At 35.5% G+C, this 19056-nt stretch overlaps 1 protein-coding gene across 4 annotated transcripts in view; it reads right to left on the bottom strand.

Moving 5' to 3' along the window:
- LOC110115553 (UDP-xylose transporter 3) overlaps nt 1–18152 on the bottom strand; it is a 30659-nt gene extending 12507 nt beyond the window's left edge. The window contains exons 1-7 of one of the 4 annotated variants that reach the window (XM_028700264.1): nt 17825–18152; nt 17662–17735; nt 13751–13935; nt 10872–10939; nt 7964–8096; nt 7324–7485; nt 6962–7234 (exon numbers count right to left, since the gene is read on the bottom strand). In XM_028700264.1, coding sequence (XP_028556097.1) covers nt 6962–7234; nt 7324–7485; nt 7964–8096; nt 10872–10939; nt 13751–13935; nt 17662–17698 — 858 coding nt within the window. In that variant the 5' untranslated portion in view covers nt 17699–17735; nt 17825–18152. Of the gene's footprint in view, nt 1–6961; nt 7235–7323; nt 7486–7963; nt 8097–10871; nt 10940–13750; nt 13936–17577; nt 17736–17824 lie in introns of all 4 variants that reach the window. The other 3 variants (XM_028700266.1, XM_020848824.2, XM_020848817.2) reach the window with 3 other exon arrangements.
- Between the last annotated feature and the right edge of the window lie 904 nt (nt 18153–19056).

Genomic DNA, 19056 nt, shown 5'->3' with positions numbered 1-19056 from the left:
TTGTTCATCATCTTCTTCCTCATTGCTTATGCTGTTATTGTAAGTATACTTGTGTTATTTTCCGGTTGAGGGTTCTAACATCAGAGAAAACCCCAATTATAGGTTGGAACACCAATCTATAACCCCTGGTATCAGCCCACAACACGAGTCTCATCACTCTAACTGCCACCCAAATCTCTAGTTTGAGCTTTTTCATAAAGTTTCCCTCTAGTACAATCTCTGGAAGCCGATCCAACTGGCTAGCCAGGTGCTCAAACTGCTCACTGTACTCCACCATTGTCCCCTCCTAGTCAGAGCGAAGAATTGCTCATAGAATTCTCCTCTCATGCTGGTTCGAAAACATTCCAACAAGCAAACCTTAAACTCGCTCTAGGTCCGTAGGAGCTGCCTCATATCCCTCCACTGGTATCATACCTACAAAGCCATTGTATAACAAAACCTCTTTGAAAGGCATTAGAACTTTCAATAGAGAGGATGTTTTGCTTGTGCAGAAAATTAAAGATTTGGTTTCTAAACTTCCTGAACTAACTCTTCCTCTTGATTTGGATTATTTGATTATAGAATCAGATGGTTGTGAATAAGGATGGGGAGGAACTCTCATCAGAAAACCAAACAAATTTTCTGACAAAAACGAAGAAAAGATCTATAGATATGCTTTGGGAATTTATAAAAAGAAGGGATACTTAACTTCTCTTGACTATGAAATTCTTGCTATAATTTATAATCTTGAAGCATTTTATATTTTCATCTGTGATAAAGATGAAATTCTCATTAGAACTGACTGTAAAGTCATTGTTAGATTTGCCAAATAGAACAAAGAAGTTAAAAACACCTTGAGCTCCAGAAGGTGGATTAAATTCTTTGATCATGTTATTAATAAAGGCTTATTCATTAAATGGGAACATATTAAAGGAAAAGATAATTTCTATCCAGACCAATTATCTAGACAATTGAACCTTGTAAAAATATCAAATCTACTTTCTATTGTTGATTATTCTAATGATGAATTTGACCTGATGAATGTCTCTAACAGGATGGAGTGCCAAAATAAACTGAATGAAATAAAAAAGAAAGACTCCTATCAGACTGAAGAAAGAAAGTGGCTGGATAAAAAATAAAAAGATATCATTGACAACATCTGGAATATGAAGACAGATATTACTTTTCTTGGACAAAAGAAACTGATCATTAGTGCATTAATAAACTACTTTCTGCTGGAATCCAAAGAGAAAACCAAAAACAAATATTTTTGCTATGCTGTCTTTTCTCTACCTAACCCAGGAATATATGCTAGCTGGACTGAAGCATCAGAACAAATCAAAGCATCAAAGAAACTCTTTTGGAAAGGATTTGAAGACCTCCAGCAAGCACAAAAAGAAATGAGAAAAAAGATAGGACCAAACTACTACATCTCTTCTTCACTAATATGCTATGATGGTTTTAAAATTCTAAGAAAGATTGAAGGAGAAGAAAATGGAGAATATTCATTTGAGACAAGAGCCATAGAAGAACAAATACAGGCTGAGGTTAAAAATTAGAACAAGCATATTCAGACGCAGAATCAAGCTCAGCAAGTAACATGAAGATTGTTGAAAGGATAAGGATATTACCTGGAGAGAGAAGAGAACCAATATATGAAATGGTATATCATACTAATTTTGCAGAATTATTAGTGATCCATGAGTTTATGGGATTATTAGCTCAATGATATTTTCAAATCAATGGGATTGCTGCGACAAAGGAAATATACCATAATCTTTCTCAGTCATGCACAAAATCAACAATAAGATGCAACACTCCTGATAATCCTTAGGATGGATGTATATGTCAGGTAAAATACGATATCTATAAGGCCTTTATTATACTTGATGTATATGAAGATTTTGTTTACAAATATCTCAAAATGTCTCTGTAACTTTTATTGACTTATGGTTTTATGAGTTCGGTATGGATTGCAACTGATAGAATAATAGATTTCTTTGATCTAAAGCTCCAAAGAATTATAAAGCATGTACTACCACTATCCACAAGATCCATACAAATTAAAATTGATTCCTCTCCACCTGAATGGATCGAAGAACGAACAGAACCAAGCAGACATCTTTATAAAATTCAAACCATTGAAAGCAACAATGACTATGGAATGTTTACCTGTTTTATTTGGGAACAATTCTGGGATCTAAATCTAGATATCCCTCTTACAACCCAAGTGGACCATTGGAGAGCAGTTGTTCAAAGTGCTAATTGGTTTTGGAATCCTGGAAAGGACAATCGTATCTACAAACTAGTTGGAGAAACTCCTATTGAAAAATTCTATCTAGACACTCCTTTAGCAGAAAATTATTTATATACCTTTGACTACAAAATTAAGAATGTGGATATGGTTGAAACATACAAAGTGATGGAATTAAATCAACCAATTGAGGAAGTTTTTGACGTATCAATAAATGAAGCCACAGCACTATGAAGATGAATAGTACTGCTACTATTCATACGTATGAAATACATCTAGAAGAGTATGGCATACCAAACATCTACCCAACATGAAGAATCTCCCTTTTGAAGTGGTGGATAAAGCATGAAAGTGGAAGTGGCATTATGTCTTCTTTTAGAAATGGTTGTTACTATTTAGCACTATTTGTAATTATTTTCTTTTAATCATGGTTAGGTGTGTTATACCATGGAGTTAAGTTTGTAATGTAATTATGGGAGTTTCACTATAAATACCCCATGAGTGTGTGTTATGAAGTATGGGTAAGAGTAAGGGTGAATTGGTGAGAGAGAGTGAGAGAAGTGAGAAAGAGAGAAGTTATGAAGGGAAAGTGAGAGAGAAAGAAAGGAGAATAGTTCTCCTCTTATAAATAGTTGTCTAAGTCTTAGTAGAGTCCAAGTCTTGGATTAGAGAAGAAAAACTTCTCAAGATTTGTAAACCTTTGTCTTGAATCTATCTTAGTTTTCATCATGTCTTCTTAAATTCTACCTTTACTTTTTTCTTTTTCTTGAGTTTTGAAAAAATTATCTTTCTATCTTGGAGAATATTTGTCCGAAAGATATTATTTTCAGTCTACCAACAGACCGGTTCAGTCAATGCCCAATTTGATTCCCGTTTAAGGCGAGAAAAGTCGTTTGAGGGAAAGTTAAAATAACTTTATTATTTTCGGGTCAACTGCTTGGGTGAGGTTTTACAAAATGCTGAAATGATATCGTGAGATTTCAGACTGTAAATCTAAAGGGTATAAGAACTCCATAATAGAATATAATTTTAAAAGAAAGCACGAAGAAGTATCATTACTTCAGGTTGATATCGCAACCATCTTTAAAAAAAAATCAAGAGAATTATTCTCTTCGAACTCCAAAGACTGCTAACATGAAATTTTTGAAGAACAGACCCATAGAGGCTGTTTGACTACTAACATGTTTCTTTATTTCTTATATTTCTTTATTTTCCGCTACTAATTAGTTTTATTAATTTTATTTCTGCAATTTTCTTTCCAGTTAATTTTCTTTTCTTTCATGGTCGGCTAAGCTGTCTACTTTCTATTTATGTAATTTTATTTATGCAATTTCATTTCTGCAATTTTATTTCTATAATTTTTACTTTGTTTATATAATATATTAGCTGTTAATGGTCGGTTCTGCCACCTACAGCATATTTATATAATTTTATATCTTTTTTATTGTACTTTTGTTAGGTTCTTATTATTTTATTTATTTTCGTACTATTTTGTTAATGTTCATCATCTTCTTCCTCATTACTTATGTTGTTATTGTAAGTATGCTTGTGTTATTTTCCGGTTGAGGGTTCCGACATCAGAGAAAACCCCAATTATATAAGTTGGAACACCAATCTATAACCCCCTGGTATCAGCCCACAACACGAGACGCATCACTCTAACTGCCACCCAAATCTCTAGTTTGAGCTTTTTCATAAAGTTTCCCTCTAATACAGTCTCTGGAAGCCGATCCAACCGGCTAGCCAGGTGCTCAAACTACTCACTGTACTCCACCATTGTCCCCTCCTAGTCAAAGCGACGAATTGCTCATAGAATTCTCCTCCCATGCTGGTTCGAAAACATTCCAACAAGCAAACCTTAAACTCGCTTTAGGTTCGTAGGAGCTGCCTCATATCCCTCCACTGGTATCATACCAACACTTTTCCCTCCAAGCACATTCTAACCATCGTCAATCTCTCCTCCTCTATCAACCTATTAACGGTAAAGTACCTCTTCACCCTATAAACTCACCCATGTGCATCCTCTCCCGAAAAAATAGACATATTCAGCTTCCTTACCCTTGGATCTCCTTCATTTCCCCTATTTCCTCCATAATTTTTCATTCCCCAAGGGGGTAGTTCCCTCCAAATGTCTTGATCATCCATTATATGCTCATACCAAAATCCTTCGTTAAAATCCCCCCATTTTTTCAAATCCAGCATCCCTTCGATCATAATCAGCAATTCTCCTTTCAAATTCAGATACTACCTTTCAAATTTAGCCTCTTTCCTTTCAAATGTAGCACCCCTCCAATCATAACCAAGCCCTCTTCTTTCAATTTTCCCTCTCCTTTTAAAAAGCAACCCTTTGATTCTCATACCCTCTACCCAACTCCTCCATAGGAACAGACTCTACGGGAGGGATTCTCTCTTCTCCCTCCAAAATCTCCACCACTTGATCTTCCCTTCATCTTAATAGAGTAGGGTTTTCCCCACTTCCTTATCTAGCGGCGACTTCCCTCGCCTCCGACTGTGCTATTTTGGTTTGTAACTCGAATATCTTCCTCATCATCTCCTCCAATATGGCAAATTTTCCATCGATCTTCTCATGGATGGCTGAAAAATATTTTTTGAAATATGAAATCATTTCTGCAAAATTATATTTCAATTGACTGATCTCCCCTTCCAACACCTCTACTTTTTTTCCCACCATAGGTACCTAGATCAAGGCTCCAAACCGCAAAAACAATAAACAAATAACGAATCGGGCCTTCAAACAGCAAAAAAACAAGAAGATTGGAGAGAAAAAAACAACGGAAATCAACAAGGAAAAATTATATTTTAGTCCAGGACATCGCTCTGATACCAATTTAATAGGAAGTGAATGCAAAAAAATTCCAATACCTTAGCTAAAATGGAATTTCAGCAAAACTACAAAACAAAACCAAGGAAAATAGGGAGAAGAACACACAAATACTTTTTTTATTGGAAGATATAAAAAACAAGATGCAATGGATCTTCAATTGGAGAGGAAGATCCGCTTCTCTCAAATCCCTAGCCAATGGCTAGAGCCCACTCAACCTAACCCTTACTCAGCAAACACAAGCACGATCTTAACCCAGAAAATAAACTAATTAAAGCATACAATAATTCCCAAAACATCCCTCCCAATTTGAAATTCCCTCCTAGCCTCTTTTGCATCACTCCCTAGGCCCCACCCCAAGGAGGGCGAAAGAATTACCAGGCATAACCTTTGCCTGTTTCATTCCCGCCTGATCATGGGTCCTAGCCAATCTAGGAGGGTTCGACCCATCTTTTGACTAGTCCAGGAGGGAACTGTCTATGAGAAACTAAATCAAATATTTTTATATATTTTAATAATCTCCCTCACATGAGAACTCTACACATAGATGATTTAAATACCTCAAATGGAATTTTTTTATGTGGACGATCAAGCTATGATAACCAACTACTTGTAACATGAGCCCCCTCAACTAAGTGGAACCATTATAGCAGTCACGGATCCTTAAACCCTGCTCATACATGGAGAAAGATAATAAAACCCAAGAAATCCATAGATCTCATGAACCGCTCGATCCCAACATCACTATCAGCTCAGATACCACTTTGTTAGTAATAGTGAATCAAAGAGGGATCAAAGTCAGGCTTGATATGGGGCCACCCATTATTATACCTTGATCATTTATGATAAAAGACATTAATATCAATGAGTTATAAACCATATGAACACTCAATCCTTATAGCCATCATTACAGATATCACTTTTTATGGAGTGCAGACTAAAAGGGGGGCAAAATTGGGCATGATATACCAATGATCAAATCCATTTCAATTCAAATGCCTAAACTAATAAAGAGACTCAACTATTTGGTATTTTTACATCAATATATTTCTCAATTATCCAGTGTGGGAGTAAACCCAATGCTCTCATGTATCTTAATGCTTCAAATGATGCATAATTTAATCAATTCAAACTTATCATTTGACATTTATTGTTAAAATGAATTTAAGCGGGGAAAATAAAATGGAGAAATATCTCAAGAGGATATCATTGATAATTTAAGGAATGATTATATTATAGAGGTAGTAGGAGTAACATATATTGTAGATAATCTATTTGAAAATAGTTGGTGAATATGCCCCCATTATAGAAAGCTAAAATGAGAGTTGAAGGATTATGAAGGACAATGATAAACTTAGGTTAACAGAGACAGAATTGTTCAACCATATTTGTGAACAATAGAAATAGTTTATTGAAGTTAACCTGTGAGGACCTAAATCAAATTACATAACACTTTACTAATCTTCCAAGGTTGTCTGACCCCTACAGCCTAATTACCTATAACACAAATTCATAACCTCACCAAACAAGCAGTTGGTAATATATGACAATAGCACATACATAAATCTAATCCAATTAGGAAGAAATATTACCGTTACAAGAGGAGTTTGATGGTATTGTCATATAGCAGTTTCTAAAACGAAGATAAAATTAAGATAATCAACAACGCAGCAATTTTTTTGGCACAGTACATCTTAATATGCATTTGAACAAAAAAAAAGGTAATAATAAAGTACTGTGAAACTTAAATCTATGTTAAAGGTTAGTTGGACTGCTAAGTTGAAGCTCATGCAGTGGAGCAGAATATGTTTTGGATATGTTTCAAATAATAAGTAAATAACGGATGCATTTTACAATATTGCATTTGAAGGAAAAAGTTTTCAGACCTGTAATAACTGGACAGTCCCTTCATTAGCTTTTTGCTGGCTTTCGATTGAGCAATAGTAAGAATACAGGACCATTCCAACTACTGCTACGAAAATTCCCAATATATTTCTCCAGCAAAACGGATCATGCAGTAAAACATAGCCAAATGCTAGAACTAAACATGTTTTGAGATGACCCAAAACTTGATATGTGACTGGGGATGTTTTTCCAATCACAAGAAAAGTACTGAAGTTCACAGAGACAGATATTAGGCAAGAAAGCACAATAAAGACCTGAAAAAGAAAAAGATTTGGCTTTGCCATTAGCTAAATTTTCACGAAATAGAGAATAAATGTTTGCTAGAAGAATAAGTTTCACTAACCAGAACTTGAGGTGTATACTTGAATGCAAAAACATTCTGTTTAGTTAGAAGTCCATCGAGGAAAGGGCCAATAACAAATAAAGTTATTGCCTGATAAGGACAAGACTGATATAAGAGCTGTGTAGATGAGACTTTAAACCTCTTCTGAATTGTGTTAGTCATCTGGGAAGGGTGGTTAAGGTTTTAGGACAAACAAAAATCAACAAAGAGTGTTCCTCTTTTTCATTTGCTAATTTTTTGAGAATATGCCCGCAAATAAAACAGATCACATATGACTATTTTTACATCTAAATGGCTCAATTCATCCTGTAATTACCTAATTATATTTCCTGAGTTTTTGGCAAATAGAAAATTGGTCAAATCTTTTTTTCACGTGCAACAATAAAATTTTGAATTAAAGTTGCATTGCATCAAATGAAGATTCATAAACATGCAAATTCAGTTACAGCAGTAGGAAAATAATTATCCCCTGAAATATTTTTCTCATCATTCTGCAATTGTGAAGAAAAAATTCAAGTAATCATGGAACGGTGGAACCTAAATTACTATATCAACTAATTCTATCAAAGTTGTACAACAATATAGTAGAATTTAACGTCAACTCTTTGTGACAGAATTGAACAAAGATTTATAAGGATACAATCTGAGCAATGCATGTTGTAAAAATTGCAAGAAGTGACAAGATAGATCCGAGCATATTGAGTTGAAGATCTGTCACAGTCGCAATACCAACACCAAACAGGAGGAGAGCTAGTGAGAATTTGATGCTCCGACTGTAATAACAGATGGAAAATAAGTTATTCAAAAACATGAAAACAAGACTTGCATATAAAAAACAAATAGATATTAACCACAGTTAACAAATCAACAACTTTTGGTAGGATCGAACAGCAAAAGAAATTTTAGAAGTTGCACATCTGGGCACATTAATGTAGTACTTGGCAAATGTGCATTAATGCAAGCATGTATTTGCACAATCAAGAAAACTGCAGCAATAATTGAAACGATAGAATGCACATTAAATTTCAAGGTATTGAATGTATAAATGTATGAAGTTCGTTTCTACTAATCAAGTTATTGCAACACTCAATTAAATTTTTTGTTCAATATTAAAATCTTCCACTAGAAAGAAATCGTGGTAAGCACTTGCTCATTGCAAGCTTTTCAAATTCTTCAATTCAATACCTTTCTGTACTAAGAAATTCTTTTAAATATCATTTTAATAAGTAGCTCAAGATGATGATAACTAGTACACTGTAATAACAGTTTAGTTCTTTTCTGATTCATTATCATCTTATCATCCAAGCTTTCACATCCCTTTGATGCAAATAATCTTCAGCTTGTTAAGAAAACACTTAATCCTTTGAAGTTCATGGCCCTTTTCTTTAGCCCTATAAAGGCATTTAATTCGAATTATTTCCAGGCCGTATCGCTAATACACATTCTAGAATAAGAGCAGCAAGAACAATAATGAAATGCTTCAGTGAGATTGAGACATTTTCAAAACCTACTCAGATGATAATGAAATGACAGCAAAAACACCCACTAGATGGACAACAGAAATCACGGTGGTACCTAAGTGCCACGGGCGACTCAACCAGCAACTTAATAAGATTTGAAGAGGCCAAGCTAAATTATATGGGTCAAATATCATACATAATTGAAAGATTTATTCATATCCATATCTTTAGCAATTAAGGAAAGAGAGATTAAATAAGAGATAGTTGAAAGGAATAACAAAAACTATGTTTAAAAGGTTTTTGCTGCCAACAACAACAACAACATCAAGCTTTTGTTCCACTACGTGGGGTCGGCAATATGAATCCTTATTCTTCATTGTATCATGTTAAAAGTCAAATTCTCATTTAAATCTAATAAAGAAAGATCATTTCTAATATTTTCTAACCAAGTCTTTTTAGGTCTACCTCTAACTTTTTTAACATAAGTCAAATCTAATACCTCAACTTTCCTAACCGGGTCATCAGAGTCACTGAACACTCCATATATTCAGTTTTAGATCTACTCAAGCGAAAACCTTTAAACTCCAAGGTTTACCTCCATAATTCAAGTTTACCTTCAACTCCCTCTCTAGTCTTATCAACAAGAAGAATATCATCAGCAAAAAGCATACACCAAGGTGCATCCTCTTGCAAAGGTTTTGCTGCCCAGAACAAAAAAAAAGCTTGTGCAGATCCAAACCCTTACCCAAACGTACATGCTCATCCTATGATGGCTAGCCACTGAAATGAGTGCAATTATTTCGATGGGACCATGCATGTGCATGCCTATCATGAAGAGCCATAGCAAAAGTATTTTATGCACCAATTATATCATTGTGGTCGGTGAAGTAAGATGATGATGGCTGAAGCAGTAGGAGAAAATAAAAAGTGTTGAGCTGGCATACTTCTATAAAGCATGCCTCTCTTTTGGCAAGGTGTGGTTCTCTATTGATAAATGTAACCCGATTAATTTGAAGTTTCCCCAAATCTTCCCTTATATTATCAGATCACATTGATGGACTAGATCCACGCCTTATAATCAATCTAAATGCACCACATTTCCTTCTCATAAGAGGACTGGTAGCTATATTATTGATCGGGATATCAATAGACTCAATGGCATGTGGGCAAACCAAAAAGACTTCAAAGCTGAGAATAGAAGTCTCATGGAATCCATATGTTGTTGAAAGAAACATGAGTTGAAAGTATGGCCGCCAAGAGGAAACTTAAAAAAGATTTGGGAAGAAGAGCCTTAGAGCCGAGTGACTCCATGACCGCATGCTTATTGTTAAGCAATAATGATAATCTGACACCAACATTCCACGGTTTCAGTGCAGAAATTAGTGTAATCTCCTCATAGTTCTCCCAATTAGAAACTAATGCCTATATTTTGTACGTGGTATTCTATATCCATATAAAAAGATGTCAAAGAAGGAATAGAGGTTAACCTCTTTGAGTTAAAATATTAAAGCTGTCATTATTGTAGAGGGAAATCAAGGAATTAGAAAGTTACAAGAGAGAGAAAGAGATACTCTTAGGAGTTATCTAAGGTTAAGCTGGTTGAGTCTAACAATCAAGTTCACAATCAATTAGAGCTAAGCATCCTATACCAAAAAGAAGTGACATCCAAATCTTTTTAATAAAAAGGTGGAAGAAGTTATGCTTGATGCCACATTTTAAGAGTATAGTTCTGAGAGCAAAAACATGAATACCTTAGATCACATTCATTTGAGAACTGCAAATGGATACTTAAGATGTAGATCCCTAGGCCAATTATCACTTCTTCATTTAGAATATTTCAGTTATCCTCCAAAAACCAGACGCAAAGTCTACAATGTTTGAGCTTGCTTGACCAAGCAACAAAAAGTGATGTGTGATTGGGAGTGAAATATCGAAAAAAATAAATAAATCTAATCCCTTTCTAATAGAAGTGCACGCCAGTATCAGCTTTGATCCCAGAGTTAATGATAAATTTAAGAATATGGCTAGATAAGTATGAGAACATCTTCATCCTACAATTTCAGCCGCAACAATGAGTAGAATACTGACCTGAAATTCTTTCTGAAGAAGAGAGTTTCTAACAAAACAGTGAACGGGATGATTGCTAGCTTTGTCATCTGAACCGCAAAGAAAAAAGCATATATAACAAATTAATCAGCATGAAAAATAATCACTTATAATAAAAGAAAATCTTTACAATTAAACCGGAAAATGAATCTCAAATGCCAACAGACATGCAAAGCAATCATGACCATAAAAGCATGAGCACGTCTTTGATGAAACATGAACAGATTGATGTTACAAATTATCACGCCAAACCTAAATGAACATTTCTAATGATCTAGATGCAATGCCAAATTCATGTATAAACATGGAAAATGAACCACTAGTGATTAAATCTAAATTCTAAAATTTGTAGAATGAAAATGTTATAAACTAAGATAATATCGGCCACTAGAAATCCGAAAGTTTATATTAGTAAATGAAGAAGTGAGCATTCAAATGAGAATAGTGACATTTTAAGTTTTGGTGTTCCAGTTTTCTTACTGTATATTTTATGGCTTGTTTTTAATGTAGCATGCCTATGATGTTGGTGCATATGAGAATGATATATTTTCTAGTATTTTGGCTAGCATGGATAGTTTGAATTATTGTTGCAACTAATTTTGCAGTGTCAAGCCTTTAGGTTATGTTTTGATGGAAGTTTCCTTCGATTGGTAGTATTGTTATTGTTTAACATACTGTATACGTCTTCCAACCGTTGTTTGATCTATTCCTACAATTGCTTTAGTTGGCAATTGGATTTTCCTTCTTAAAACAACTTTCCTGTTATAGCATCACCTGATACTTGCTTTCTCTAGCGTATCTCATATATGCACTATAATAATTCTACCGACTTGCAATTTTGCTTAGAATGAATTCAAAACAAATTGTGTTCGCTGGAATCCAAGTTTATTGAAACTGAAACTTGCAGCTTTTGACAAGGACTTGGAGGATTATGAGAAACTATTTTTGGTCTTTTTGAGTTATAAATAGGACCTCTATGGCATATACTATTATATAAATTACTAGATAAAATTATTGTTTCATCTTAAACTTGTGCATGTCAGTTGGATGTGAAGTCTTTAAGCATGATGCAAATCTTGACAATGGCTTTGGAGGGATACTTCTACTTGTATCTGCATTGGGCTTGGATCTTCCAATTGCAAACCTTTATCCTTATGCTTTCATCTAGACGCTTTTTACGTATAAGATAGAGATTTGGTCAAATTTGCTACATATGAATTTTTCTTTTTTGCAAATTTTAAATCAATGCATGTTTTTTATTCATGCTCAAGCTTCTTACAAAATTTCATATTTTGCTGACCTTAAATTATTTTTGGAATATATGTCTAATTTTGAATCAAACGAGACCAAGCATTGCTTAAATTACTGGTTGAGAGAATTGTGATCCATGGAATGCTTATGTCTTGTTCTAGGTTTGCATCAGCAAATCCTAACCTCTAAGATGTCATGCATTATAGCCATAAATTTCAATTATTTAGTATGGTGGTGAGGTACCAACTTCTTTTGGCAAAGGTTATTTGTGCGGTAACCCAAAGTAGAGAGGTGAACCGAACTGATTCAACCAAGCCGTTTCACTTCACCTTTTGCCCTACTAGGAAATCTTGTGCCTTTAAGATAGGAATCGAGACTTAGGGCATGAGCTGAGCATGAGAAAGAGGGGGAGCGGCGGCGAGGAAGGGAGCTCAGAACAAAAGTCAGACGCCGCATGTGAACTGGGATCAAGGAGGTGATGTTCGGCATCGGCCTCCTATGGCACGGGACGCATAGCAAGGAAGACGAGTGGCCATGGTCGTGCTCAAAGACTTCACAGTTTGGTAACCCTACTAATTCGTGCATATGTCTGCCCGAGCAGTAGAGGAGAGATTTGGATGGAATAAGGACTGACTTGGTTGTTGATGCCTTGATTTCCCCTCCTTGCTTGAGATTTCTTCGTTTCCTTCTTGAAGGGGAAAGAAGCACAAGCATCTCATTATTTTCTCCCTTCTCATGCTATCATCCCCTTCATCCATTTGATTTAGGTAAATCCTAACACCAAACTTGTCTTAAACATTTATAATTCTTCTAGGTGGATTATGATTGTCATTCCTATTAATAAATGCAATTTTTTAAGGGCCTAGAGTTGAATTTATATTCAATTTAATTTTATGTTATGGTGCTTTTTAAAAGGTTAAATTGAGAGATTTAGAGCTTTTGAATTTATGTTTTATTTGTTGTTATATTCATTTAAACCATTTAGATTCAATATTAACTTATCCTATGTAACAATCAAATCTATAACCTAGATGAGTTGGCATATAGTAATAATGATACTAATATATTACTTGTATATTTAAATTAAGTCTACAACTACAATAGCAATATTTTATATATTTTATGTGATTTGGATTTATATCATTAGTTATTTTCTAACATTACTCTACAAGTAGGATTCCTCTTATTATGTTATGGTATGAGGAATGATGAACAAAAATCTATTGCCATGGATGTGGGGTCCTTTAATCATGAATGTAATGCTAGAAGAAGAGATTGAATCATGTCTAACTGATTCAATTACATATTGTTTCCCTAAATTCATTGTCACATCTATTTCCCTTTTCCCTAACTATTTTGCTACCTCTCCATACATAGTATTCATATCAAGCCAACAACCTGATCCATAAAACCTTCACATTGTTGTTCTGCAGTACACATGCATCTTATAACTTTCAAGCGTACTATGTAAAAAGTTAGCTTTACACCCAAAAAAAAGTGGTTCCATGAAGATTTGTGCAGTTCAACTCTAGAACACAACAGTTATACATAAAAGTGTTAAATAATGTTCTAAGGTCATGTAAACAGAGCACAGTAAGATGAAAAAGCACCTGGTAGAAACCGACGGAGTTGAAACCAAGGCTTAAATTCAAAAGACCAATAGAGCATCCATTTAGTATTCCAAAGCCCATTACTGCCCTTGGATCAAAAGGCTTATGTTCGAACAACTTCATCCATAGTGCCACATGAAGAGAACAAAAGGTCACCAATAGATGCCAACTTGTCAAGGTCGTGGCTGCAAATCACATGTGGCAATAGAGAATATTTATGTGGCAGTTTTAGCATTTCTAGTTGAGATTTGTATTAGCATTTCTATTCAAGATTTGTACTGGTTACACCTGTGAGATGATGACTCAGTTCAAATTTAGAATCAAGCAAAACCATCTCACCTAGCTTTTATAGAAGCTAGTCAATAGAAACAAGAAGGAAATAATCCATTTGCAGCTCGTCACAATAAACAAAGTCATATTTGAAAAGATTTGGATAGAATCTTGGCATAAGAAGTTTTCATATAAACAAAATCATATTTGATAAGATTTAGATAGAATTTTCGTATAAGAAGTTATTTTAAACTAAGTCAGTATATCAGCATTGAAGAGATGATGATGTAAAACCAGGAATTGTTTGCGAGTATTAATAAATAATAGTTGAGCAATGATAAATTTAATCTTAATACTTCACACAAATAGGTTCAAAGTTCTTATGAAGAAGCTACGCATAGGTAATCGATCACAAACTAAAGTTAGGGAATCCTTTAAAATAACAACAAATATAAAGTAATGAATTGATTAGTTCAACACAATCCACGGGTTAACAAAGTGATGTGTTAACCTTAAGCTCCAATAGTCAATCTCTCTCAAGTTGGTAGGGTTCGACGGAGAAGCAAGATCAACACACTTAGTAATTCCACCAATAGAAGGTAGAAGCCTCGGGTAGCAGTCGTTGGAATGGTAGCCAAAGTAGGTGTAGGTGGATGATTGACAACGTATCAGCGGACCGGAAGGATGTGCTCTTCAATTTAAAGGGTCAATTGATATAAAATGTGGTCCACGTATTCTTCCACCAAGTTGTCGAAGTCCGGATTGAAATCGAAGAAAGTGGATTGAAGGATGTCGGTCCGTCCGTGGAATCTTCTACGAATCCGTGATCAATCTCTGGATCGGCCATTCATGCTTGCCTTTGAGTGGGGAGCAATGAAGATTGAATGATGGGGAGTGGGAGCAGCAGTTTGGAGGGAGGTGATGGGGTTCGACCGTGAGAGGGAGAGGGGTCGGGTAAGAGAGGGGGCGGATGGAGGCTTAGCAAGGATTAGGTTGGGTGAGGAAAACTGAATTAATTTCAGATTTTCAAATTAATTAGTGGGAGGGAAATTTGAATTTGAATTCCAAATCCAAAATTAGGTAGTGTTAATGTGAGGAGAGAAGGAAAAAAAAAAAGGAAAGGGGATCAATAGGGGGACCGGCAGCATGCATAGAGGAAGAAGGGTTTGGGGAGGGAAATTAATGATCCTTAATGCATTAATTCACTTTAGGAAAAAAGTGAAGAAATCCAATCTAATTTAATATTAAATTAGATTCAAAATTTGAAAACTTTTCTAATTTGGCGTAGTCAATTTAGTAAGGTTTTTGAAATTCAAATTTTGAATTTCAAATGATGAAATCTCTTCCCAAAAGTAAGTGGATTGAATTAGGAAAGCCTTAGGTTGGGGAATTTGGCTTGGTCGGAGTTTGGAGCAAGGGGAGGGGAAAGCCGGTGGTTGAGGGGAGACAAGGGGAACGTCTAATGCGGAAAGGCTAGCCGGTGGTGGGGGGTTTGGTGATGGGATTAAGGGTGGTCGGTGGTGGAGCAAGAGGAAGAGACGTCGGACCACGAGCCCCAGACACCTCCAGCGACTGGTGGGTATTGCTTTGCCCACGCTTTGGGACTTCACCACTCAAGAACTCACAAGCTCTAGAGAGAAAACAACAATTATAATTTCGTTCATCAATCCCATACAATGCAAGAGGTCTTCTATAAATAGGCCCAAATAGAAGAAAACAGAAAAGACTAAAGTGCCTTTGGGCTACAACATAAACTCACTCCCCCATAGGGGTAAAATGGGAAAACTCAAATGCAACCTAATACATAAAATAGAAAATACATCAAAAGTACAGACTCTGAATCGTAGCCATCGACCTACGATTCCTCCGACGATACACATGTCTGAATTTCTGGCAGATGTCCTCATCAGATGATGTTAGCCTAGAACAGCTTGTGCAAATGAAGTCCACAGGCTATAACCTAAGGTCTCACATTTGCTTGATTATCACTTCATAATTTTTTGCTGCAAGGTTTTGAAATATCATACAGTGTACATGAATACATGGAATAAAAGTTTCAAAAGAGATATGGTTTTACAAATAACAACAACACAAATCTTAAAGTCATTTTCATAATATTTAAAAGTTCAAGTTGTATACGAATACTGAGAAGCAACAAGAACAAGCATGGTAACAAAACGAGCCTGACATCATGCAATCTGATGGCCTTTTGTTCTTATTAAAAGCCAACTAGTTGCGCCCAAAAAATCTCTCATTCTGAAATATATAATCCTATCCTCTGGATATGGTACTCCCATGATGTCATTAAACCATTTTGCATAATGACACATTTCCACCAACATTCACATTGTACTACATTCCAAATTTCTTATTTGAGCCTTCTCATACTTAAATTCATAAAACCAATATAAAGCAACCTTCATCCGAGTCTATGAAGAACATACATGTTTATATGGTTGTCGTGATGTTTTTGAAATATGGTATATTTTGTACACACCATGGACAAGGGATTCTTTCTTCTTCTTCTTTTCTTCATAACAAGGCAAGACATGCTCATACACAGGCTTTACCAAACCAGGTTGCTAATGCTCAATAACAATTGGTTTCCCCATCGGCCCATCCAATGATTCTCAACATACTAAAGAATCCTCACACCACTCCCCCTCATCTACTAGAAAAGCTCTAGCCACCTCCATTCAAGGTTACTCGCTAGTTGTTAATGATCCTTTAATTCTCTCCTGTGGTGCTGGAGTTGATAATTTCCATGTTGCATAGCCAAAGAATATATTTTGCCTTATCCATCCTCCCCTGTTCAGCCCTGCACCTCCCTAATCACCTCATTTCCCTAGAATGCCTTTCCCTTTCTTCTTTCCCTTATTTTCCTCCTCCTCTGTTTCACCAGCCTCACCATCAAACATACAAACACAAATGTATCTGTTATAATCCTAGCAACTAAATGATAAAGCCCAATTTTAATTTCATGTCATAGGCTTCGTTTGAGATTGTTTTTAGACATTGTTTTTCATCATCTTCAAGAATTTTTTGTGCCAGAAATATACTTTAAAAAATGGTATGAAAATTGTCTCAAATGAAGCCTTGAACTTTATTTCACAGATTTAGCTTCATTATGGTTGCTTATCTTACTTTCCCACCAGATTCATCACCCATTGTTACAGTATTAAGGATTCCATTATCCTCTTTCAAATGAGCAAAAGGATAACTAGCCAGTATATAATGAAATTCCCAAACCAGAGGTAACCCACCTCTGCCTCAGGAAATTACAACATTCTACGTTGGCAGGAGTTATTAAATTAACAAGATCTTAACCCTCTTCCGTTGACTTAAAAAACCAACAAACTATTCGTTTTTTTTTTTTTTTACAGAAACAAAAGAAGAAAAGAAATACCATGCAATAATATGATTTATTTCAGCTGAACCATCTCAATCATTTGGAAATGAAATTATGCCACCATGCAATCAAACAGATATAAGATACCAAATGCATTCAATTCACAAGCCCTATAATAGGTGTAAACCCAAGAGCTAAGATCACCAACCGAACGAAAAGCCGAGGGAACTAATAAGTGCCTTGTTGCAGATCACAATTGACACCGAAGAGACCACAGAAAGCGACAACGCACCAACGGTACCCATCTGAAAGCGCTGGCTCTCGCCCATCTCCACTTCTAGATCTCCACCGATTCAACCCTGCAATCTGCCACACACCATTATGCTCAAATCTCCAAACAAAGCCTTAACATTCAAAATAACGAATCGGAAATCACTGCCGAAACGCAATCTTACCTCATTACATACCAAGCCCAAGGCCATCGCGCACCAGAGCTGAAAATCTAAGAAAGGATTCCCCCATTTCGAAATAGTAGATCTGATCAGGTTTAAAGAGGGAAGAAGAAAATCTGCCTTCCTTCTCAAGATTCGAGAATGCAATATCTCTACTGATTCTTCTTATAATGCCTTCTCCGTCCACCGCATTAAAACAAATTTCTTCGATTTGAAGCGATTCACAGGATGAGCGGGAGGTTGGAGACAGGAGAAGATCTGCCAGGGAAGCGAGCCACCCCAACTCAGTGCTTGTATTTTTCTTTTCTTTTTTTTTTTTTTTTTTTTTCCTTTTTTTTTTTTTTTTTTTTTTTTTTTTCCTCCCTCTTATATTTTGGTGTCGGTGATATTCGGACCTGTATTTCAGACAATTATATTTTCATGATTAGTCAAATAAATTGCAAATTTATTTATATTTAAAATTATTTAAAATTCATTTACTTACCTATCACATTATTTCATGCTATTTACATTTCAAATATCTAAAATATTAATATTACATTTCTATCATTCATATAAAATTTTAATATCAGATATATTACTCCTATATTTAATTCTTGGAGGATTTATATGCATACCACTTTATTTTATAGTATTTACATATATAACACCCAAAATATTAATATTACATATCTACCACCCACTTTAAAATCAAATATATCACTCATATATTTCATTCATACATACATACCACCCTATAAATTTTAATACTTCATTCAATGCACTCATATTTATTTTATAGATGGTAGGCAAGTAATATTAAAACTTTGAGTAGTAGATATATAAATAGCATGAAATAAAGTAATATGTTTGTAAATCCCCTTCATTCTTACCACACATACCATCATTTAAACTTTAATATTTTATTCCATGCACTCATATGTTGTTCTATGGGTGATATTTTCACTAGTGCCAACCACAAACAAATATCATCGGTAGGATTAGGGGTGTCAATTTCGGGTCACGGGTCGGGTTCGGGTCGAACCCGAACTGACCCGGGTGCGAAACGGGTCGACCCTAACCCGAACTGGGTAGAGAAACGGGTCGAAAAACCGAACCCGGACCCGAACCGGCGGGTTGCCGGGTTGACACGACCCGACCCGGTTTGGGTGGCCGGCGCCGGAACGGCGAAGCGGGCAGCGCTGGCAGGCGCGGGCAGACGCGCGCAGCGGGCAGCGCGGAATAGTCAATATAAT

This window comes from Dendrobium catenatum, unplaced genomic scaffold (assembly GCF_001605985.2).
Source record: "Dendrobium catenatum unplaced genomic scaffold, ASM160598v2 fragScaff_scaffold_1481, whole genome shotgun sequence".
NCBI lineage: Eukaryota > Viridiplantae > Streptophyta > Magnoliopsida > Asparagales > Orchidaceae > Dendrobium > Dendrobium catenatum.
The sequence above is the reverse complement of the archived record's forward strand: the minus strand, read 5'-3'. Positions and strand labels throughout refer to the sequence as shown.